General features: G+C 35.1%; 1 protein-coding gene across 1 annotated transcript in view; it reads right to left on the reverse strand.

Moving 5' to 3' along the window:
* Positions 1–205: 205 nt before the first annotated feature.
* The window catches only part of LOC117325426 (voltage-dependent calcium channel subunit alpha-2/delta-2-like), a 74,967-nt gene continuing 49,922 nt past the window's right edge, over positions 206–25,250 (reverse strand). The window contains exons 13-23 of the mRNA XM_033881615.1: positions 21,188–21,337; positions 20,449–20,517; positions 17,010–17,155; positions 13,811–14,005; positions 12,884–13,039; positions 12,279–12,493; positions 10,446–10,650; positions 10,006–10,216; positions 8,792–8,930; positions 7,945–8,107; positions 206–6,680 (exon numbers count right to left, since the gene is read on the reverse strand). Of these exons, the coding sequence (XP_033737506.1) occupies positions 6,464–6,680; positions 7,945–8,107; positions 8,792–8,930; positions 10,006–10,216; positions 10,446–10,650; positions 12,279–12,493; positions 12,884–13,039; positions 13,811–14,005; positions 17,010–17,155; positions 20,449–20,517; positions 21,188–21,337 (1,866 nt within the window). The 3' untranslated portion in view covers positions 206–6,463. The remainder of the gene's footprint in view (positions 6,681–7,944; positions 8,108–8,791; positions 8,931–10,005; positions 10,217–10,445; positions 10,651–12,278; positions 12,494–12,883; positions 13,040–13,810; positions 14,006–17,009; positions 17,156–20,448; positions 20,518–21,187; positions 21,338–25,250) is intronic.

Consider the following 25,250-nt stretch of genomic DNA (forward strand, 5'->3'; position numbering starts at 1 on the left):
AGATATCATCTATTGTCATGCACTGTGTGAAAACTTTTCATACTTCTTCTCAAATTCCACTAGTAGGATTGAGCTGAAACTTCCCTGGAATTATCATACGATGGTCCTGACCTGATGTCAGCCTTTGAGAGCAGGTGTCCTTGATACTGATCAGAAAATCACTGAATGTTGCATTTTCAAGCAAAGCAAAAACAAAAGTCAACTGTAATATATTTTTTCAATTTTAATGAAAATCAATTAACAAAGTAATATTCTAACATCATCAAATAAGTAAACCTCCATTCATTAACTAATGTTGTGAGTATTTACATTCAACACCTAAAGTATAAACATGTGACCATGCAGTACCTTCTTTTTGTACATAAAAAACTCTCTGATTTGTTTAAAGAGATATTTAGATATTTTTAGCTTTACTTTAAAAAATGTTTTAGTGTTGTACAAAATCTCATTAAACATACATGCATTAAATTCAAATGAGACTTTGTTACGGAATATCGAATCTTGACTGAGATTAACATATTTGTTCATCCTCTTCCGGATGAGAAGAGGGATCTTCAATCCAAGGAGCAAGATTGTCAAGTTGATGAACACAAAGCTTACAGAGTGTTTAGCAATTAAAGAATCTTCTCTGAAGGTTGAGATTCCCAAGTCTCACACCCAAGGGATGATTGATTGTCTCACATACCCTGTTGATCCTCTTTAATGTTGACATTACCATACCTCAATAAACGGCATTGCTGACTAGACAGCATTAACTTGATGAAGTTAAGTTACTGTATTGTTGCCACGATGATATCTGTAATTGTTATAAATGTGGAACCCTCCAGTCTCAACCTTAGTGTAAGACAAGGAAATCTCACAACAGTAACAATATGGATACACCTGTCCAGTGTCCAGGGTAAGGAAAAAATCTCAAACACAAAAAAAATATACAGGTAACATGCTCTGTCTATACGTACCGAGTGTATGTATTATCACATTTAGTAATCTTCATCTACTCAAGACATTTCTCTTTGTACCTCATTGTGACAGAATTGCATAAAATCCATTTGAATAATTTTTATTTCAAGTCTTCGATTTGGCAGAAATATCAATTTTGTGGGTCATGCTTAGATCCAAAAGATGTCATTTTAATTTTGATGTCTCTTTGTGCCATAAAGTGCAAAAAGGTGGTGTAAAAACTGGACAGAACATTCCTAGCACTGGGTAGCATGCACTACCTGGTATTTTCCCAACTCATGTACACTACAGTAATATTTGAACTTTATATTCCAAGATAATCATCGTATTTCATTTTAAAACATTTTGAGTCTACTTCATTGTCAATTTTTGAGCACAATATGCAGTTATTAAAGAAATATTTGACGCTTGTAAAAAATCCTTAATTCCACCTGTACTATATTATATGTATCCTACAATAAGCCCATAGGCTTATTACAAGGCATAGGGGTTTATTGTCAGATAAATAAAGTACCACAGGTAGAACAGCTACAGTGGCTTACTCTTAACAAACAACTTATATTTACAAAACATCTACTCTATCAAAGAATAAATTAAAGTACATATTGTACAAACTATCACTTGAAAATCTATTCTCAAACACTAATCTGGATTGAAATGATATAAAACTATCTGGTACATGTTCAATGAAATCTTTATGATGAATTGCATGATATGAAAGTAGGTATCCATTTACCAAGAAAAACAATTGTAATAAGAAAAAAAACAATAAAAAACGACAATCAATGATAAGTAACACCAACAGTGATTTCTAAGATCACAAACATCACAGGCTTGATTGTTGTGTTGTCCTTATCGGTCCTGAAGTTAGTCTTACTATAACACATGTACTAGTCCATCACATGTAGCCTTTCAGATGTACTAAAGGTGTCTCTGAAGTGCGATACCCTACCACAAATCAGGTGTAGTGGGTTTAGGTTGTAATTGTTCGTTGGTTACATTATTCTAAGGTTAAAAATCCAGTGTTAATTTCATATATGCCAACATGCCAAGCCAGAAGAAAGTGTTTTAAATATTTACAAAGACTTATGATGTCAATTAATCTGAGATGACGGCTATTTAAGGAATATGACAGTTTTACACAAATGATGTATATTAAATTGATGCATGATTTTTTAATTACTTGTTTGGTAACAATGGATAAATGTGTGATTTTCATAAAAACTATCATCTTCTCATAATTAGGCATGCACAGAATATCTTTGGGAAAAATAATCTAATATACATATACAGTAAACGGAGTATTGACATGTAGGTAATTCAAACACTGAGGGATAGTATGAACAAGACAAGGAACACAATACCGGGTATGTATATCTTTTTTACTTTCACAGGTATGTTTGTAATACCTAATAAAAAAAAATACTGGTACTGGATATTGGATTGAGTACTTAGGGAGGGGGCAGATCTCTTAAATATAGGATTGAGTACAGTACTTACGAGGGGGCAGATCTCTTAAACATAGGATAAGTATTTAGGGAGGGGGCAGATCTCTTAAACATGGATAAGTACTTAGGGAGGGGGCAGATCTCTTAAATATAGGATAAGTACTTAGGGAGGGGGCAGATCTCTTAAACATAGGATAAGTATTTAGGGAGGGGGCAGATCTCTTAAACATAGGATAAGTATTTAGGGAGGGGGCAGATCTCTTAAACATAGGATTGAGTACAGTACTTACGAGGGGGCAGATCTCTTAAACATAGGATTGAGTACAGTACTTATGAGGGGGCAGATCTCTAGGATAAGTACTTACGGAGGGGGCAGATCTCTAGGATAAGTACTTAGGGAGGGGGCAGATCTCTTAAACATAGGATTGAGTACAGTACTTAAGAGGGGGCAGATTTCTAGGATAAGTATTTAGGGAGGGGGCAGATCTCTAGGATAAGTATTTAGTGAGGGGGCAGATCTCTTAAACATGAGATTGGGTACTTAGTGAGGGGGCAGATCTCTAGGATAAGTATTTAGGGAGGGGGCAGATCTCTAGAATAAGTATTTTGGGAGGGGGCAGATCTCTTAAACATAGGATTGAGTACAGTACTTAGGGAGGGGGCAGATCTCTTAAACATAGGATTGAGTACAGTACTTAAGAGGGGGCAGATCTCTAGGATAAGTACTTAGGGAGGGGGCAGATCTCTTAAACATAGGATTGAGTACAGTACTTAAGAGGGGGCAGATCTCTAGGATAAGTATTTAGGGAGGGGGCAGATCTCTAGGATAAGTATTTAAGGAGGGGGCAGATCTCTTAAACATGAGATTGGGTACTTGGGGAGGGTTAAGAGGTCTTAATGAAGATATGACAGGAAGTTCTCAGACATATGACTGACTCCTTATACATGGAGTTGTGCCTTTAATCATGTAAGTTCTTATAAAGAGAGGCAAAATATAGATCCAACAATTAGTCAAGCGTAGTTTCGGTTATCATTATCTGCAAAAAAATATCTCGAATACTTTTGTGATAATGATACGGGTAATGATTTAATTTTGACAGTACTATGAAGTAAACATGGGTTATTTTCTCGGTAGAGCATGCTGGTACGTGGATTATTTTTAGGGTTGCATTAGAAAGGTAAAGAGTTGAGACCAACACAAGGTAGACAGAAAATCTAGCGACTGGAAAAGTGAGGACTTTTGTGAGACTAACAAGTCGGGTTAGAGATGTGAAAATTTACAGTGGTTTAGATAGGTCTAACAGGCACCTTATCAAAAGTCTGTACAGAAAAAAAATCATCGTTACAGTTGATAGTATCACAAATGTAAATGTTCATATTTACAACAAAACTCTAACAATCTTTCACATCACACATTTCATGTAAACAAACATATAGTAGTGTACTCAAGTCATCCATCTATGTAGTATAAAAAACATTCAACAGCAATTTGTCATGTTTATATCAACAGGGGAGATAATTCAGGTTTATTTTGATCTTTTCTGGCCTTAGTGTGTGCAATCTCTCTCGTATTGACATCATCTCTTATTCTGAGATCCAAAATATGATATTAATTTAAAAGAAAGCAAACAATACATTGCTTAAAATGGAAAGTATAAGTATTTAATGATTCCATATTAATAAGTGATAGAAATAATTACAAAAAAGATTTTCTTGTAAGAAAATTTTGGAATGTGAGGAAATGTTTGATACTTTTAGCATTGTTTACACAACCAACAGACAATACAATAACACTGTATTATATATATTCTTTAGAAAAACCACAGTGTATATTTCCTACTTGAGTAGTGTTCAGATAATGCTTGATCTTTTTTCATCCTGACAGACTTAATCAAACAACAATTACCTGGAGTCAAATAAAAATGGTACATGTATATTTGTCTTTACTTTCTCAATGTTTCCATATTATTTACCTGAATTCCCCACCACTTAATGATGAGAGAGTCATAACAACTGAATCTAAAATTAAGTCTACAATGTGTTACACATGAGCAGATCACTAGATCCTTTAACTACATGTCACAATGTCATTATAAATCTTGTTCCAGGTACTACCACTGAAATCGGCCAGAGTTTGGACTAACTTCTGTGCAGGGACATTTTCTTATCAAAATATGATGCCATTTACAAAATACATAACTTCCTGAGGGCTTTTAAAATGTAAAGAAGAAAATCAATTAAGCCAATACTTGGTCATCAAACATACTTTAATGAATTATCTATAATGATTAAATTTGCTTTGTACAGTGACACCCGACTTTTCTGCGGGGCCGAGTCAATGTGTGGGATATTTGACAGTTTGTCAGTAAAGTCAGTGTTACCAACACACTGTGGGGCCGAGTCAATGTGTGGGATAAGACAGTTTGTCAGTAAAGTCAGTGTTACCAACCCACTGGGGGGCCGAGTCAATGTGTGGGATAAGACAGTATGTCAGTAAAGTCAGTGTTACCAACACACTGTGGGGCCGAGTCAATGTGTGGGATAAGACAGTATGTCAGTAAAGTCAGTGTTACCAACACACTGTGGGGCCGAGTCAATGTGTGGGATAAGACAGTATGTCAGTAAAGTCAGTGTTACCAACCCACTGTGGGGCCGAGTCAATGTGTGAGATAAGTATGACATCGTGTATGGGTATAATTCATTGTCGCTGTACCCATTTTAAGTATCCCACTCAGTGTGTGTATGGTCATGTGTGTGTACAGGCGAGGTGTTGTCGGGTCTTGGGAACAATGAGCAGCATTATCGGAACAAGTGTTTTCTCAGCAAAGGATAGGTCTGTAAAGTCACTGAGAAAATAGCAGCACACTACATTTCTGTACTAAAAATTCATGTTAGATTGGAGATAAAACAGGATAGATGTACGTAGATAATGTAGTGAATCTCGCCAGTTCTAGTGGATATGATCGGATTTTACAAGATGTCATTATAGTCAGTGGTCAGTAAAGTCAGGTTTCACTGTATTTCAAATTAAAATAATGCTATAAATTTAGTTTGGCCTTCGGATAAATGAATACATATTAAAGGTTTCTTTCCTAATTTTATCTATATGGTCAGAAAATGAATCCAGAACTGTATTATTGAAATGTAAGTGTATGTAAATTCTTTTTCTATTATAAACAGTGATATTGTTTTGGGTGACAAAACAATGACCATTAAGAAGAAGAACATAAACTTGGCAGTGGAAAGCTTATAATGGTACCACAACAGGTGGCAAATCGCTTTATAACAAAATTGAAAATTTTGAAAATGGTATTTCATTTGACAATGAGTTGATGTCATTCATGACAATAAATTTGCACTACATAGTTGGCCATGTATTATTTTGTGTAAATGACATACAGGTGTGTGTCATATGATCCAAGACATGATCACATCACATGATATGTGGGTCATACCACACAATAAATAACATGATATCTCAGTCATGTGACAAGTGGGTCATGTGACATGAAAATTCACATGATACAATAATTGCATTGAAATTAGTTCATGATACCATTCAATGTAACATTAGTAAAGAATAGTGTTAAAACACAGCCTGATCATCATTTGATTTTTAACCAATCATCAATAAATGATGTTATTTTAATGTGCTATTTAATATAGATATTCATTTTCCCATTTTCCAATTCAAAACATCCAAAAAGTGTATTTCCTAGTATAGATATGTTATATTACAATATCTCATTGATCAATATAGTTTGTAAAGTAGGTGTTTAGTCATAGCAAATTTGTTTTGTCTGCACCTGAAACTTCAGACATCTGGTGTTAGGACCATAGGAAACTCTGGCTAGGTTTTAATTACCATTATATCAGGTTAAATGAAGATACTGTATCTTACATGGACAGAGTGTGTCTTGCTGAACAATCAGCACACCAGTATGACAATTGATGGTACCAGAATTCTGTATCGGACATTCCACTGTGTGTATGTAACAATTCTCCCACACATCACAAGGTGTATACAGTGAGGCCTGTTGTGTGGTTAGCCAATATTATCTGTAGGGAGAACACTGTAATAAAACAAGCACCATCATCACACTAATGGCTAAGTGAGTCTGTGAGAGGGAACTCGCTCGTGACACAAATTTACAGGGTAGCACAAGATCACGGGTGGCAGGGCACTGTCCCTGCTGGGCCAGGGTACTAGTAGACTTGTCTTCGTGAGCGCAGGTTCCGTTGATTATCCTATATGCACCAGAGTTTACTATGCTGTAAAGATAAAAATCACCATGAGAAAGTTCACCCTTAACCCTTAATATATATTTATATACGGTATACTATTGAGTTTAAAATCAAATGTAGATGTAAATTTTATGATGCACAGTACTATCCTATTATAAACTATAACTGTAAGGTTACATGAAGGAACAGGTCGGTGTGACTTATACATATTGTTAAATACAGTCTCCGTCACTCAGCTGATGGAACGGGTCGGTGTGGCTTGTACAGGTGTTAAATAGTCTTTGTCACTCAGCTGATGGAGTGGGTCTGTGTGACTTATACATAGTGTTAAATACAGTCTCTATCACTCAGCTGATGGAACAGGTCGGTGTGATTTATACATAGTGTTAAATTTGGTCTGTCACTCAGCTGATATAATGGGTCGGTGTGGCTTGTACAGGTGTTAAATAGTCTTTGTCACTCAGCTGATGGAGTGGGTCTGTGTGACTTATACCTAGTGTTAAATACAGTCTCTATCACTCAGCTGATGGAACAGGTCGGTGTGATTTATATATAGTGTTAAATATGGTCTCTGTCACTCAGCTGATGGAACAGGTCGGTGTGGCTTATACATAGTGTTAAATACGGTCTCTGTCACTCAGCTGATGGAACAGGTCAGTGTGACTTGTACATAGTGTTAAATACAGTCTCTTTCACTCAGCTGATGGAACAGGTCGGTGTGACTTATACATAGTGTTAAATACAGTCTCTATCACTCAGCTGATGGAACAGGTCGGTGTGATTTATACATAGTGTTAAATTTGGTCTGTCACTCAGCTGATATAATGGGTCAGTGTGGATTGTATATAGTGTTAAATATGGTCTCTGTCACTCAGCTGATGGAACAGGTCGGTGTGGCTTATACATAGTGTTAAATACGGTCTCTGTCACTCAGCTGATGGAACGGGTCGGTGTGGCTTGTAAATAGTGTTAAATGTTTTCTCTGTCACTCAGCTGATGGAACGGATCGGTGTGGCTTGTACATGTGTTAAATAGTCTCTGTCACTCAGCTGATGGAACGGATCGGTGTGGCTTGTCCATTGTGTTAAATATGGTCTCTGTCTCTCAGTTGACAAAGCATGCTTCTTTGGCTCAGGAGGTAGAGCTGTTGCTTATCACGCCAGAGACCCAAGTTTGATTACTGTTGGGGCACTCAGCAGGAATGTGTTTTTCATTGTTCTTTCACAAGTTGATCAATTAATTGTGTACTAATAAAATTTGTAAATATCACAGATAATTGATAAAATCTCACCTTCTAGTTATTTTACAGTTGAAGTTGTAGAAGAGAGTGGCTTTGTAGGCATTCCAGTTCTCTATGACAAGGAGATACAAGTTAGTCTTGGGTAGAGCTATCACATAGTAGAAACCAGACATACAGGGACCAGACACATTTCCCGTCAGCATTCCACTGGGCCCTACAACAATGTACATACGGAAGTTACACCCAATACTAGATTTTGTTATAAGTATTAGCCTATATTTCAACATATGAATCAAAATAAGCAGTTAAGAATAAAATAGTTCCCTTGTGTTCTGGGCATAACAGCATGGTGTAAGAAGTGGTTCAATATGTTATGAGTTAGTGGTGGTGTTGCTAATGTACTGATTTAATTGCGATACAACATTTTTATACACAAATGTACATGAAATGTATCAAGAATCGCTATACCAGTAGTATGGGTACTGTTGACTAAATTGCAATTATTACGAAACAGGCCATGATGGCATGATAATGGCATCATAAAATTTAAGTGATTTCTGATTCTGTAAACAATCTTAAAAACAAACATACTGTGTAATGCGTTATCAATACATGTCCCCTATCAGCACCCGCCAGCAGTTACACTTTAATGATTTTTACAGAAACTTGGAGTTTCTAAAAATAAGTAACAGTGATCTTGACCCAACAACCCTGAAAGTTTAACTTGTCCGAAATATTGATGGTCCTTGGTAATTATATGAAGTTTTATCAAAATCCCTCAAGGAATTTACCTGCAGGGAACTAATAAATACAGAAAGGTACTTTTGCAAAATTAAGTTTACATAAAATATAGGACAATCAACAGAACTTATTACTGCTGTAATCTAGACAGACTTACCTAGTGCTGTGTCGTTAGCCTTGAATCCAACCAAGTCCTGAATACATCCAAACTCACTGTTGAACTTAGGAATAGGGCCTTTATTTTCGGTGTAATCATCTTTTTCTTCAGGATTTTTTGGAATGCCTTCTAAGGTCACCTGAATTACATTTATAATTAGAATTTCACTTATGATGAATGTCTAATGTTAATTTGAATCACTTGAGTTTTTTTTTTTTTTTTTTTTTATATTTTTATTATTATCATTCATCACTTGAGTTTTACTCCATAAAATGTTGACAAACTTTGAGTGCTTACTTCTTGTGTTTTGTTCTAGTTATTTTAAATTTAACTATAAACTTTATTTGTTCTAGTTTGATCTTTTATCTGAATTATATCTATTGTATTGACAGGTTGTATTGACAGGTTGTATTGACGGGTTGTATTGACAGGTTGTATTGACAGGTAGTATTGACAAGACAAGACAGTTGTTATATTTTTGTCCTAAAATTTAACATGCATAACCAAGGACAAAGATCTGTGTGTAACAGCTATATTTTTAACCTTCAAAATCCAAAATTGCTGTCTGTTGGACATTTGTTTTTTCTGAGATGACGATTGATTCTCATAATTGAAGTAGGGAACATGGAAAACCTCAAAGAGAATTGGAGAAACACCCATATACTGGTAGGTCTTTCTGAGAAATGTTCAAAATTGAAGAACAGCAGGTTGCCTGTCATCCATTTTGTTTTTTAGATCAGTCCAAAAACCAAACATGCATAACCTCCCAGACCAGGGGAGCTTGCATGTGAAATTTGTGAAAGATTCTTCCAGTACAATGACAATTAAGAGAAAAAGATCATAATGCCAAATTGAACAGCTCATGATCACAAAGATGGTGAGATAAAAATATGATTGAAAAGGAAAATTCCAAGAGTCTAAACAAAAAATCACATTTCCATGTCCTCAATGGAATTACGTTAAGACTAAGACATATTCAAGTGTAAGCCAAATGACATTATGAGAGGGAGGAATTATGCATTAAGAATTTGTCTCTAGGCTGTGATGTAACACAACAGAAGTATCAAGTGGCAGAGGATAAAGACAGCACTGTTGTAAAACAATTGATGATCTAGAACTAAAAAGGATCAATTCTGTCTGTTTTGGGAGGCATTACAGTATAAATCTATAAGGTTTTAACAATATCAAAATTTCAATAAAGAAGGTTTGTCTACCTTTGGAGCTTCAGGTGTAATTCGACAGGACCCCTGAAAGTCAGTATCCTCCTTCCTGATAAAAAACTTGTGTTTGTAGATGAGGTCCTTCATTACCTCTCCTTCTTTTGTTCCGAGCTGGACTCTCTCATACTTATTTTCCTCCAGATCACTGGCCACCATAAACTCTGGGTCCATCACCAGAAATGCATCACTGTCAAACAAGTAACATCTGTGGGAAATACAAAAAAAAATCCTTAATGGTAAGCAACAGGTAAAAATACCATGACCAGCTCATGAACCTAAACTGTCATTTTCATGAGCATGAGCTATTATTTATGACAGTTCTAATATAGCAATGTGAATATCAGAATATTCAGGGTCTATATTAGACAGGATTTGGATTATTCAAGATGTCAGAATATTCAGATGTCATCCTGGCCTATAACTGTCAGTATTACCTGGTAAGACAACCTGGTTCATTGTCGGGACAGGTGTAGTTTTGACCACAGGAACGACGGAAGTCACTGGCCTGCATGCTCTCCATGGTTTTTTGATGAAAGTCATCATACAAGATATCAAGTCCTGTCACTCCCTCCACCCGCTCCGTGGCACATCTCCTCTCATCACGATTAGGACCTTTAGCCTTACTTATGTAACATTCCCCTGAAATGTCAAGGTCAGCAATATAAATTTTCCTGAAGGGTGACCAACATATAATTCTCCTGAAATATTAAGGTCACTGATTTACTGAAATATCAAGGTCAATGATCTACTGAAATATCAAGGTCACTGATCTACTGAAATATCAAGGTCAATGATCTACTGAAATATCAAGGTCACTGATCTACTGAAATATCAAGGTCACTGATCTACTGAAATATCAAGGTCACTGATCTACTGAAATATCAAGGTCATTGACCTACTGAAATATCAAGGTCATTGACCTACTGAAATATCAAGGCCACTGATCTACTGAAATATCAAGGTCATTGACCTACTGAAATATCAAGGTCACTGATCTACTGAAATATCAAGGTCACTGATCTACTGAAATATCAAGGTCATTGACCTACTGAAATATCAAGGTCACTGATCTACTGAAATATCAAGGTCACTGATCTACTGAAATATCAAGGTCACTGATCTACTGAAATATCAAGGTCATTGACCTACTGAAATATCAAGGTCACTGATCCACTGAAATAGCAATGTCAGTTATCTCCTGAAATATCAAGGTCTCCTGAAATATCAAGGTCACTGATCTACTGAAATATCAAGGTCACTGATCTACTGAAATATCAAGGTCAATGATATAACATTCTCCTGACATGTCAAGTAAACAGGAATCTCACAACATTCAATAGTACCATTGACTTTTTCACACAAAAGGGGATGATTGTGAACAAGTTTCACAACAGTGACATTAAAAACGAATCTCGAAAAACATGGATATTATAATTCTATTTATAGTAACAGTGATATCATGTTTATACTTAACACAGGAAAAGGACAAATGGACATTACAGTCGGAAACTCTGTTGTTGATCAAAACACTTGTCTCTCTCCTGCGTAGTGACCGATTACTAATATTTATTTAATAATGATCTGTAAAATATCTTAAAGGAAAAGAAAAAACATAGATTATCATTATATATCAATTACAAATACTCTTTTTTTTTATATACTATACTTCCCATTTTTGACTAATAATCGGATACTAATTATTTGAAATAAATGTACTATATTATGGAGAGAACTTTGATATAGGCTTAAGGCTGATGTTCAATCCAATTGTTTACCAATGAAATATGTTGAAATGAAATGAACCCAGGAAACCTTTGTAGACTAATGTGTGACTTACACATTGTTGTTTTTCAAACTGCACATGATACAAAACCTATTGGGTGGCAGAACATCACTTTGATGGATTTATCAACATATGAAAATCCAGAGTCATGTGAGGTTGGGTGCCATTGTAGTAGCTGGTGGCTACCTCACTAAACAACATACAGGAGTCCATTGTCCAGAGCTAGGTAAAGCAACATGCCCTAGGATACAACAACAACATAGAACAGTCCATAACCTCAGATTCCTGAGAACCACAAACCCCCCTGGGGATGGATCAATCCGCGATCTTTTTGGACCTATTGTCCAATGTTTTATTGACTTAATTATCATTACCTTTCACACATCTATGTAAAAAAATATTGGGAATCTCATTTGTAAATAACAAGTTTACCATAATGATACACATTGAAAACAGAAAACCCAAACAAGAAAGGAAACCTTACTACTAAGACAGTTTTCATTGACGTTACACTTGCATCCTCCCGGCCATGGTCCATTGGTAGATTTCGATAGACACTCTTCCATTGTACGTGGTGTCATGCCCTCAAAAACCGCCTGGGAGATAGTGTTGATCTTTCCTACACCTGCGGCATCCATGTATGGTGTTGATATTGAGGTCTTCCAGGGGTCACTGCTAGTCCTTTTGTACCAAGGACGTCTGAAAAATGGGTCATAAACATTGATCACAGAATATGTTTTCCATGTAAAAAATCCTTCGTAGATTTTCATAAAAAAAACTTTGGAAATCAGATATTTAGACTAAACTATGTAGTCTAACAATACTTTGTGCTAAATTTGAAAAATACTGACCAAATGACACATTAGGATAACCTTTCACAAAAAGGGTTATTACTATGAGATGTTTTTGTCCAAAAATAACAAAATGAAAATAGATGATAGGAACATACTATATGTATACCTAGTCTGCTAGAAATTGCTTATGTAATTTGAAAGATTATACAATCAATATTGAGGACAGACATCATTCTTTATATGTGGTAAAAAACCCAGTAAAATTCCATAGCAGTGTCTGATAACATATTCTTACTTGGTAGGATCATAGCCTCTGGTTGACCTATGCCCTGGATAGGTCCGAAACACCCCACTTCTCAGACCAATGTTAGTCCATTTCACTTGGTTTAAAGACTCAAATGACCGATTTCTCCAGATGTCCTCAATTGGTTGTGTTATCAGTACATCAGTCCTGAAATACAATATCAATTTTCTTACTTTCTAGTTTGAATATATATATACATTATATAACCTAACACTTCATATCTGTGAGTTTTTATGAGTTATCTCCCTTAGAATCAAAGTGCCGCGGCCACTCATAGGTGATGTGCATGAGGGATTGAAATACAGGAGAAAAGCAAATATTGTATAAACATAAAATGGCATTTTTATTGTTTTTTAAGTGTCTTCCTGAATATTTTACTGATAATTATCCTCTGTAATTTTAAGGAATTGTATTTACTTTAAAAATGCTGTGGTTGCGTTAAAGTTGTAATGAACAGTGAAGAATTACACTTTTAAACCTCACTTGAATTGGCATACTATGATTAGGTTTAACTCTAAGATTGATTAATCTGTGATGTCCGTCATATTTCTTGATATACACATGGCAATTCCCTATATATTAGATTCCTATGTTTATTTTGGTTCCTAAGTTTTTAAATTGTACTCAATTTACTGCTTTTTCTCTCTCCATGTTATAACTGATTATCTTGATAGGTTATTAATGCTAGTGGACAAAGATCACTTGGAGCCAGTCAGGGCACACAAATAAATGGTTGGACAATATAACCTTTGTGTAGGGGAGATCACATCTCAGACACCAATTTTTGATGCCCTGGTCAATAAATTTAACTTTGGCATCAATGGGTGATACAGATCCAATCAAAGGGGAAAATCTCAATAAATTAATTTACCAAGATCTATTACAACTGAAATATCATGATTTGTTAAGAACACTGACCGAATGCCCTTATTAAACTTCTGATCTGGTTCCCCACAGCTCTTGTTGTCTGGATTCATGCTGTTGATCCACAGGTGAGCATCAATAGTCTTTTGTTCAAGATCATCATCATACAGGTAAGATATAGGGTCACAGTACGCCTTGGCCGGCAAGAATATTGTGGAATGCTTATAGGAGATCCGTAAACCAGGATACCTAAATATAAAATGTTCAAACTTTTAAGTATCTCCTAGCTAAAGGATGAAGTCAAACTTGTTCAACTGAAACCAAAAGCAACTGAATTAAAGTATAGAATATTTGCAGACAGTTTATACTTAAAGAGCAGAAATGTCCTCATAGATCAACCCATGCCATTAGCTGGTCACATATTCTAACCACCTTCATGGGGCACCAACTTAAATTGTTTTCCATCCAGTTGCATGATATCTTAATAACAAGAGGCCCAAAGGGCCTTAACGGTCACCTGAGATTTGAAATATTTCGGCCAACTAAATTGACCCTTTTTGGCCCCACCCATCAGTCCTAATGGGGTCAGTCTATGAAGAGTATTTGATTCTAACATATAGTAGATAAGAAGATTTTTGAAATTTCAGTCAATTTGACCCTTTTTGGCAACGCCCACCAGCCCCTGGGGGTCAACCAGGGCCAACATGTACATACCATCAAACTGTCATCCCATGCTGATAATTTGAACCAAGTTAGAATGAATTCCAATACAAATCCAACAAATAATAGTCAAAAATGTGATTTCCCTATATAAACTATAGTAAAGTTTACCCCCTACCCAGGGGCAAACGTGAGACCCCAGAGTCATGAAATTCACAATTTTGGTAAAGCACCTGAAGAGCCTTCCATCTATGAAGAGTATTTGATTCTAACATATCTGAGAGTAGAGAAGAAGATTTTTGAAATTTCAGTCAATTTGACCCTTTTTGGCCCCGCCCACCAGCCCCTGGGGGTCAACCAGGGCCAACATGTACATACCATCAAACTGTCATCCCATGCTGATAATTTGAACCAAGTTAGAATGAATTCCAATACAAATCCAACAAATAATAGTCAAAAATGTGATTTCCCTATATAAACTATAGTAAAGTTTACCCCCTCCCCAGGGGCAAACGTGAGACCCCAGGGTCATGAAATTCACAATTTTGGTAAAGCACCTGAAGATCCTTCCATCTATGAAGAGTATTTGATTCTAACATATCTGAGAGTAGAGAAGAAGATTTTTGAAATTTCAGTCAATTTGACCCTTTTTGGCCCCGCCCACCAGCCCCTGGGGGTCAACCAGGGCCAACATGTACATACCATCAAACTGTCATCCCATGCTGATAATTTGAACCAAGTTAGAATGAATTCCAAAACAAATCCAACAAATAATAGTCAAAAATGTGATTTCCCTATATAAACTATAGTAAAGTTTACCCCCTCCCCAGGGGCAAACGTGAGACCCCAGGGTCATGAAATTCACAATTTTGGTAAAGCACCTTAAGACCCTTCCATCTATGAAGAGTAATTGATTCTACCATATCTGAGAGTAGAGAAGAAGATTTTTGAAATTTCAGTCAATTTGACCTTTTTTGGCAACGCCCACCAGCCCCTGGGGGTCAACCAGGGCCAACATGTACATACCATCAAACTGTCATCCCATGCTGATAATTTGAACCAAGTTAGAATGAATTCCAATACAAATCCAACAAATAATAGTCAAAAATGTGATTTCCCTATATAAACTATAGTAAAGTTTACCCCCTCCCCAGGGTCAAACGTGAGACCCCAGGGTCATGAAATTCACAATTTTGGTAAAGCACCTTAAGACCCTTCCATCTATGAAGAGTATTTGATTCTACCATATCTGAGAGTAGAGAAGAAGATTTTTGAAGTTTTAGTCAATTTTACCCTTTTTGGCCCCGCCCACCAGCCCCTGGGGGTCAATTAGGGCCAACATGTACATACCATCAAAGTGTCATCCCATGCTGATAATTTGAACCAAGTTAGAATGAATTCCAATACAAATCCAACAAATAATAGTTAAAAATGTGATTTCCCTATATAAACTATAGTAAAGTTTACCCCCTCCCCAGGGGCAAACGTGAGACCCCAGGGTCATGCAATTCACAATTTTGGTAAAGCACCACAAGACCCTTTCATCTATAAAAAGTGTTTGACTCCACCATATCTGAGAGTAGAGAAGAAGATTTTTGAAGTTTTAGTCAATTTGACCCTTTTTGGCCCCACCCCTCAGGCCCCTGGGGGGTGGGGACCATATAATTCACAATTTTGGTTGACCTTCAGCCATAGAAACTTTCTGCCAAATTTCATTGAAGTTTGTTAAGCGGTTTTGGAGAAGAAGTCGAAAATGTAAAAAGTTTACGGACGCACGACGCACGACGCACGACGGACGACGGACGACGACGGACAAAAGGCGATTAGAATAGGTCACTTGAGACTTCGTCTCAGGTGACCTAAAAACTGCATCTTGTTCCAATACTGCAGTACAGTGGAATGCTATTATGTAGACATTCTGATATGTGATTTCATAACAAATATAATTATGTTTTGGTTTTTATTGTTAAACGTCCTATCAACAGCTTTGACATCTTAGAGTGGACCATGCTGAAGACACAGAGCAGGACACCCCACTGTGACACATTGTACTGACAATGGGCGAACCAGTCATCCCACTCCAAAATTAGCGAGTATTAAGCCGGAGTTATATGTCTCGGCTATGTGACAGGACCCAGAGCCTGACAAGGGGGCACACACTCAACTTAAGGCCAAAAGTGAGGCAGTGTCAAGGGAGATAATAGGAAAAAGAAAGATATTCAAAAAGAAGAGAAAAGAAAGATACAATGTACCTAATTTAGTTGTTTCTTAAGATCATGCAATTTTACTGGGTCAGCAGGTACAATTCTTACAGCTCAACTGCAGGTTAGTTAAACTTATGTAGGAACATAGCACGTATGTGTTTGGCTAAATATTTAAATGTACTAGTATACTCAAAGTCAACCCAATGATTGAACTCCATATGATGATATGTTTTAGGGAACAATCCACCAAGGTTTTAAAATAAGGGGACTGTGACCTACTTTTTTCCTAATTTGTTTAGACTTCAAACTTACCATCTTTCCTCTAATAAGACATAAAGTGGTATCTATAGACATTAAACAGTAGATCACCAAACACATCAACCACTTACCTATCTTCATTTTCTTTGATTTCAATACTTTCTGTCACATTTGGTAAACGCTCTCGAGATTTGTTGCCTCTATATTCTTTCAGAAGATTGAAAATACTATCTGGGTATTTTCCCCTATCTGTAGGTTCCTGAGATCTCCTAAATACCTGTATGACAGCCACAAAATATGAAGTAGAAAAGAAAATCTAGATGAATGAAATAGTATGCTTCATCCTATATAAGTTCACATAAAATGTCATACTAACACTTGTAAAACTTGAAATATACAGAATATGTCACATAAGATATACAGACCGTATAACATAAGATATACAGACCGTATAACATGAGATATACAGACCGTATAACATGAGATATACAGACCGTATAACATGAGATATACAGACCGTATAATATAAGATATACAGACCGTATAACATAAGATATACAGACTGTATAACATGAGATATACAGACCGTATAACATAAGATATACAGACCGTATAACATAAGATATACAGACCGTATAACATAAGATATACAGACCGTATAACATAAGATATACAGACCATATAACATAAGATATACAGACCGTATAACATAAGATATACAGACCGTACAACATAAGATATACAGACCGTATAACATAAGATATACAGACCGTATAACATAAGATATACAGACCGTACAACATAAGATATACAGACCGTATAACATAAGATATACAGACCGTATAACATAAGATATACAGACCGTACAACATAAGATATACAGACCGTATAACATAACATATACAGACCGTATAACATAAGATATACAGACCGTACAACATAAGATATACAGACATCAGATATACAGACTGTATAACATAAGATATACAGACTGTATAACATAAGATATACAGACATAAGATATACAGACCGTATAACATAAGATATACAGACTGTATAACATAAGATATACAGACCGTATAACATAAGATATACAGACATAAGATATACAGACCGTATAACATCAGATATACAGACCGTATAACATAAGATATACAGACCGTACAACATAAGATATACAGACCGTACAACATAAGATATACAGACCGTATAACATAAGATATACAGACATAAGATATACAGACCGTATAACATCAGATATACAGACCGTATAACATAGATATACAGACCGTATAACATAAGATATACAGACATAAGATATACAGACCGTATAACATAAGATATACAGACCATATAACATAAGATATACAGACCGTATAACATAAGATATACAGACCGTATAACATCAGATATACAGACCGTATAACATAAGATATACAGACCGCATAACATAAGATATACAGACCGTATAACATAAGATATACAGACCGTATAACATAAGATATACAGACCGTATAACATATGATATACAGACTGTATAACATATGATATACAGACCGTATAACATCAGATATACAGACCGTATAACATAAGATATACAGACCGTATAACATAAGATATACAGACCGTATAACATAAGATATACAGACCGTATAACATAAGATATACAGACCGTATAACATAAGATATACAGACCATATAACATAAGATATACAGACCGTATAACATAAGATATACAGACCGTATAACATAAGATATACAGACCGTATAACATAAGATATACAGACCGTACAACATAAGATATACAGACCGTATAACATAACATATACAGACCGTATAACATAAGATATACAGACCGTACAACATAAGATATACAGACATCAGATATACAGACCGTATAACATAAGATATACAGACCGTATAACATAAGATATACAGACCGTACAACATAAGATATACAGACTGTATAACATATGATATACAGACCATATAACATAAGATATACAGACATCAGATATACAGACCGTATAACATAAGATATACAGACCGTACAACATAAGATATACAGACCGTACAACATAAGATATACAGACCGTATAACATAAGATATACAGACATAAGATATACAGACCGTATAACATCAGATATACAGACCGTATAACATAGATATACAGACCGTATAACATAAGATATACAGACATAAGATATACAGACCGTATAACATAAGATATACAGACCATATAACATAAGATATACAGACCGTATAACATAAGATATACAGACCGTATAACATAAGATATACAGACCGTATAACATAAGATATACAGACCGCATAACATAAGATATACAGACCGTATAACATAAGATATACAGACCGTATAACATAAGATATACAGACATAAGATATACAGACCGTATAATATAAGATATACAGACCGTATAACATAAGATATACAGACTGTATAACATAAGATATACAGACCGCATAACATAAGATATACAGACCGTATAACATAAGATATACAGACCGTATAACATAAGATATACAGACATAAGATATACAGACCGTATAATATAAGATATACAGACCGTATAACATAAGATATACAGACCGTATAACATGAGATATACAGACCATATAACATAAGATATACAGACCGTATAATATAAGATATACAGACCGTATAACATAAGATATACAGACCGTATAATATAAGATATACAGACCATATAACATAAGATATACAGACTGTATAACATAAGATATACAGACCGTATAACATGAGATATACAGACCATATAACATAAGATATACAGACCGTATAACATAAGATATACAGACCATATAACATATGATATACAGACCGTATAACATGAGATATACAGACTGTATAACATATGATATACAGACCGTATAACATAAGATATACAGACCATATAACATAAGATATACAGACTGTATAACATCAGATATACAGACTGTATAACATATGATATACAGACTGAAAGAAATGGAAATAAATTCAAAATCCACACATAAAGCTATGAAAAATTACTTCAATGTAATTTAGCCATTTAGTAATCTCCAGTATTGTATTAATATTCAAGGAGCCTGGAGTAGTTTGTGAATTCAATCTTCTTGTAGTTATGCATTCAGTAAGGTATATATGCTATAAACAATGAGTAACCAGTAAGATCCCAATTTCTGGTATAACCAACAGTATCAGTGACACAAGTTATAATTGCCATATCTAGCTATGAGGACACCTTTGTCACTGATCCTATCACTTGTACGTCATTAACATATTTTCTGTGTTCCATAATACAATAAGCCCAACCATTTTTCAACTCAGTAAAATGGCAAATCTCTACTTTAAATCCAATATTGTTTTAACAGGCCCAATGGGCTTATTACAGGACATATTGAATCTTACAACTAATATAGTTCAATCTGGCTTTTCCAAACTGCAAACATTGAATTTTCCAGAAACAAGAATATATGAAAATTATCTATTGAACTATTGAATATGTCTGAAATAACAATGGTTAACTGCACCAGAAAATCCATACCTTGTCAGTGTCGGCTAAACTGTAGGCAAATGAATACTCGGACTCGTTTAGTGCTCCATAGTAGTAGGTCTGAAAATCAAGAATAATACTTATCTATAACAGTGATAATATAGATATAAAACCTGCACTGCAGACCACAATTACAATGAATATATTATACCTGATGATGGGTATTATACTGTATATCAGGATTCTTTTACTAGAATGTCTAGTTTTGTCGTCAGATTATACAGAGAATATCAAACTGGTGAATTTTGTTTGAATAATATATATTAAATATAATTCTTACAAATATATGGGGAAAATATCACATGAAGAAAATCCCAGGTAGACATCTCAATTTCGACTCCAAATAGCAAAATTTGTTGGTGACAAGAATGAACTTATGAGGTACATGTATTCGATGGTTTACTAATTAAATACCTAGGTACTGTATAATTTAGAAACCTCTTAATAAAGCATTTTTTCAGTTGGTCCTACTGTGTTGGCTTATGCAGATTTTTTCTCCTCTGCTTTGTTCAAAGCATCTTCTCACTCTGAGGAGAGCCTACCAAACAAGACTATGCTCCTGTTTAAGATCACCTGATGTAAGTCCTATGAGCAGTCCTATAATAGGGGGACTACTGTAGATATAGCACCCAGCATTCAGTGAATTGAGAACATCTTTTTTAATACATGTAAATGTTGCCTGAATGAAAAAAAGTAAAAAGTAATTTACTTGACTGTACCCAAGACTTACCCTAGCTTTTCCATCCTTGGACTTCGGAATATGTTTAGATGCGGTCTTTCCTTGCCTCATATCTTGTTCTATCAAGCTAAATTCTGCTGGCTTTCTATCAATGTCTGTCTCCAATTGAGATATAGGAATAAAAATGGGATCTTCTAACAGCTGAAATTATCATAGAAAACATCTTTAATTTACAATGTGTATTGCAATTATTTGGCATAGATTTTATCAATTTTGCTTAGACTAGTTTAGACTTTGAAAAACAGTTTGAAAAAATGAAAGAAGTCATGAAGTAGACTTTACTAAATACTGTTAGATATATACTTTGTAAGTCCTATACACTTAAGGTAACTGTTAGCCCATAGAACATATGGTACACGTTTACTCATGGATGCACTGCTACAGGTTCTTTAAGATTTACCTCCCTTGAAATTACGAAAAAGTGTTACCTATTGCCTTTCAAATTTGATGTCAAACTAATTAAGTGAACAACCCAAAAAAAAATTTTTTTTATGCTTTTCCTAAATAAATGCTCTTAATTTACTAGAAATAAAATTTTGCATCAAAATGGATCCATCTACTTTTTGTGAAAATTTTTGGTTCATGATATATATTGATACTATTGAGACACTTTTACATAATTGGAGATTTGGGATATTTTGCTCATCACATGCATTACAGACTACAACATGACAACTTTATGGAATTTATGATTAATAAATAACAACAGAAAATTGAGGAGTAATGTATTTATCACATGATAGCCATATTGTTATGAGAATATACCCAATAAAAGGATATTAACTCATAAACAGGACCTATTATGATACTATCATGTAATAATGTAATGAAGGATTAAGGTAACGTTGAGGAACTAGAGAGTGACATGGAAAACCATGTTTTCTTGATGATTTGCAAAAAAAAATATAAATAAATAAATTTAGAAATTTAAAAAATAATCATGTGATAAAAAGGAACTTGCATCGGCTTTTACAAGTATTCATGTTATACATAATGAACAATAACCTTATTTTAAAGCTATATATACAAATTTGAATTATAAATTTATAGTATTGTAGTTACTTCCAACTTACAACATGTATAAACAGTTCCACTTGTCTTCCTACTTAGTATCAATGGCAACAAACTACATATATAGTCTTTATACAATTAATATACCAGCTGGATACACTTACTTACTCAAAAATCAAGAAAAGTTATGTGTTCTACATGAATAAAAATAAGGTAATTGCATTGTAATAAATACACAAAACTTCCCCCACCTTCAGAATTTTTCAATCAGTATCACATGTAAGAGCTACAATTCTGCATTGGTTTTTGAATGAGACACTGCCATTCTAAGAGGTTCACAAAATTAAGCAGTTGTAACTTATATGTGACAGCGTATATCATATATGTGCAGAAAATGTGTTCAAAATTATAATAAGGGTCTTAACTCTGGAAATCAAGACCTTTAGGACTCTCAGAAATGTACTCGCATATCAAATTTGGATATTGGAAACTAAAAGCCTAAATGTGCTGAGAAGAAGTGAAGGAACTTATAATGTCATATCATCCCAAACTTGTGATTATACTTTGTATTTATGCATGCATCATGTATATTACAGGGCATTTTAGGTTTTGGTGATTAACGGTTACCTGCTTGCTAATGTAGTTATCTCCCCTACATACCTAGCCTGCTTGCACATGTACTTATCTCCACTTCATACTCAGCCTACTTGCTAATATAATTATCTCCCCTTCATACTTAGCTTGCTTTCTAATATAATTATCTCCTCTACATACCCAGCATGCTTGCTAATATAATTATCTCCCCTACATACCCAGCATGCTTGCTAATATAATTATCTCCTCTACATACCCAGCATGCGTGCTAATATAATTATCTCCCCTTCATACCCAGCATGCTTGCTAATATAATTATCTCCCCTACATAGCCAGCCTGCTTGCTAATATAATTATCTCCCCTACATACCCAGCATGCTTGCTAAGTAATTGTCTCCCCTACATAGCCAGTCTGCTTGCTAAATAATTATCTCCCCTACATAGCCAGCCTGCTTGCTAAATAATTATCTCCCCTACATAGCCAGCCTGCTTGCTAATATAATTATCTCCCCTTCATACCCAGCATGCTTGCTAATATAATTATCTCCCCTTCATACTCAGCCTGCTTGCTAATATAATTATCTCCCCTACAGAGCCAGAATGCTTGTTAATATAATTATTTCCTCTACATACCCAGCATGCTTGCTAATATAATTATCTCCCCTACATAGCCAGCCTGCTTGCTAATATAATTATTTCCTCTACATAGCCAGCCTGCTTGCTAATATAATTATTTCCTCTACATACCCAGCATGCTTGCTAATATAATTATCTCCCCTTCATACCTAGCATGCTTGCTAATATAATTATCTCCCCTACATAGCCAGCCTGCTTGCTAATATAATTATCTCCCCTACATAGCCAACATGCTTGCTAATATAATTATCTCCTCTACATACCCAGCATGCTTGCTAATATAATTATTTCCTCTACATAGCCAGCCTGCTAGCTAATATAATTATCTCCCCTTCATACCTAGCATGCTTGCTAATATAATTATCTCCCTTTCATACCTAGCATGCTTGCTAATATAATTATCTCCCCTTCATACTCAGCCTGCTGGCTGATATAATTAATTGGTCCCACCACCTCCTCATATACTCTTTGTTAATTAACCTCGGATATCGTGAACCGCTGTTCTTCAATAATCTGCATTCCTAAAACTATTATTCATCCCCCTTCCTTCATATTTATCGTATTCATCCCAGGTGCAACAACTGACAATTTTTACCTGTGTCACACATGTCTGCCTCTGACCTCAGATTAACTCAATCAATCTCATGTGTTGGGTCAATCAAGACAGCTGATAATTACCAGATTGATAGTGTCATGATTACTTACCTAGTTTAAAGTATTAAAAGTGCCAATTATAACTGTTGATTTATAGGTCACTTTCTAATAAGTCTATATCGTTTGTTAACATGACAACCTCCAATGGTTGCACAAAGTTACATTTTGGTTTTAAACCAAATATTGAAATGGCAATATTAAGCGAAGATGATAAAGGATGATGTGTATCTTAATTTATTATTCATAAATTCCAACTATCAGTGTGCTTTACTGTTAGACTACTAAGTGTATAATTATAACTTTATGTTCAGATTATGTTTTTTTGTAAACATACGATCAGTACCTTACAATTTGGGAGACTAACCTTTGATAACTTGAATACCTCATATTTTTCAAACTACTGACATGTTCCCTTGGAGGTCAAGTTAGCCGGGTTTTACTGTACATGTATTGTGACATCAATCTTTCATAATACCATAAACAGGCTACAGGAACTGTGAGTAGTGATGTAATGGACTTATATTTAGAATACCCGAGAACTCCATGTAAGTGAATGTGTCGCCCCAACCGCAATCAAACTGATCTGCTCCGCAATTCAAACTAACAAGTTTCAAGCAAAATTTACCGTAAAAAAACTAGTGTAATTTGAGCACCAATGTAATTTGCGCAGGTTAGTAATTTTCAAACAGAAACCAGTATGAACTATAATATGAAGCTTTAGGTTGATTGACCCAAAGGGAACTGGACAGATTTTCTATTTATTTACAGTGACCTTGACCTTCGAGCCTGAAAAGCAATCCAAAGCAAGCTCTTTTGATAAGGAAGCACTATACAACGTTTGAGTTTGATTGACCCAAGGGAACTCGAGTTATCACATGGAAACCAATTTTTTTTATTAATAGTAATAGTAACAGTGACCTGGACCTTTGAACATCTAACCTGAAAGCAATCCCAAGCAAGCACTTCCTGTAAGAATGCACTGCATCAATTTTGCATTTGATTGACCCAAGGGATCTCAAGTTATCGCAAGCAAACCTATTTTCTATTTATAGTAACAATGACCTTTGACCTTTGAACCTGAAAAGCAATCTAAGCAAGCACTTTTGGTACGGAAGCATTGTATGAAGTTTGAGCCTGATTGTTAAGGAAAACTCGAGTT

Source organism: Pecten maximus, chromosome 4 (assembly GCF_902652985.1).
Source record: "Pecten maximus chromosome 4, xPecMax1.1, whole genome shotgun sequence".
Classification (NCBI taxonomy): Eukaryota; Metazoa; Mollusca; class Bivalvia; order Pectinida; family Pectinidae; genus Pecten; species Pecten maximus.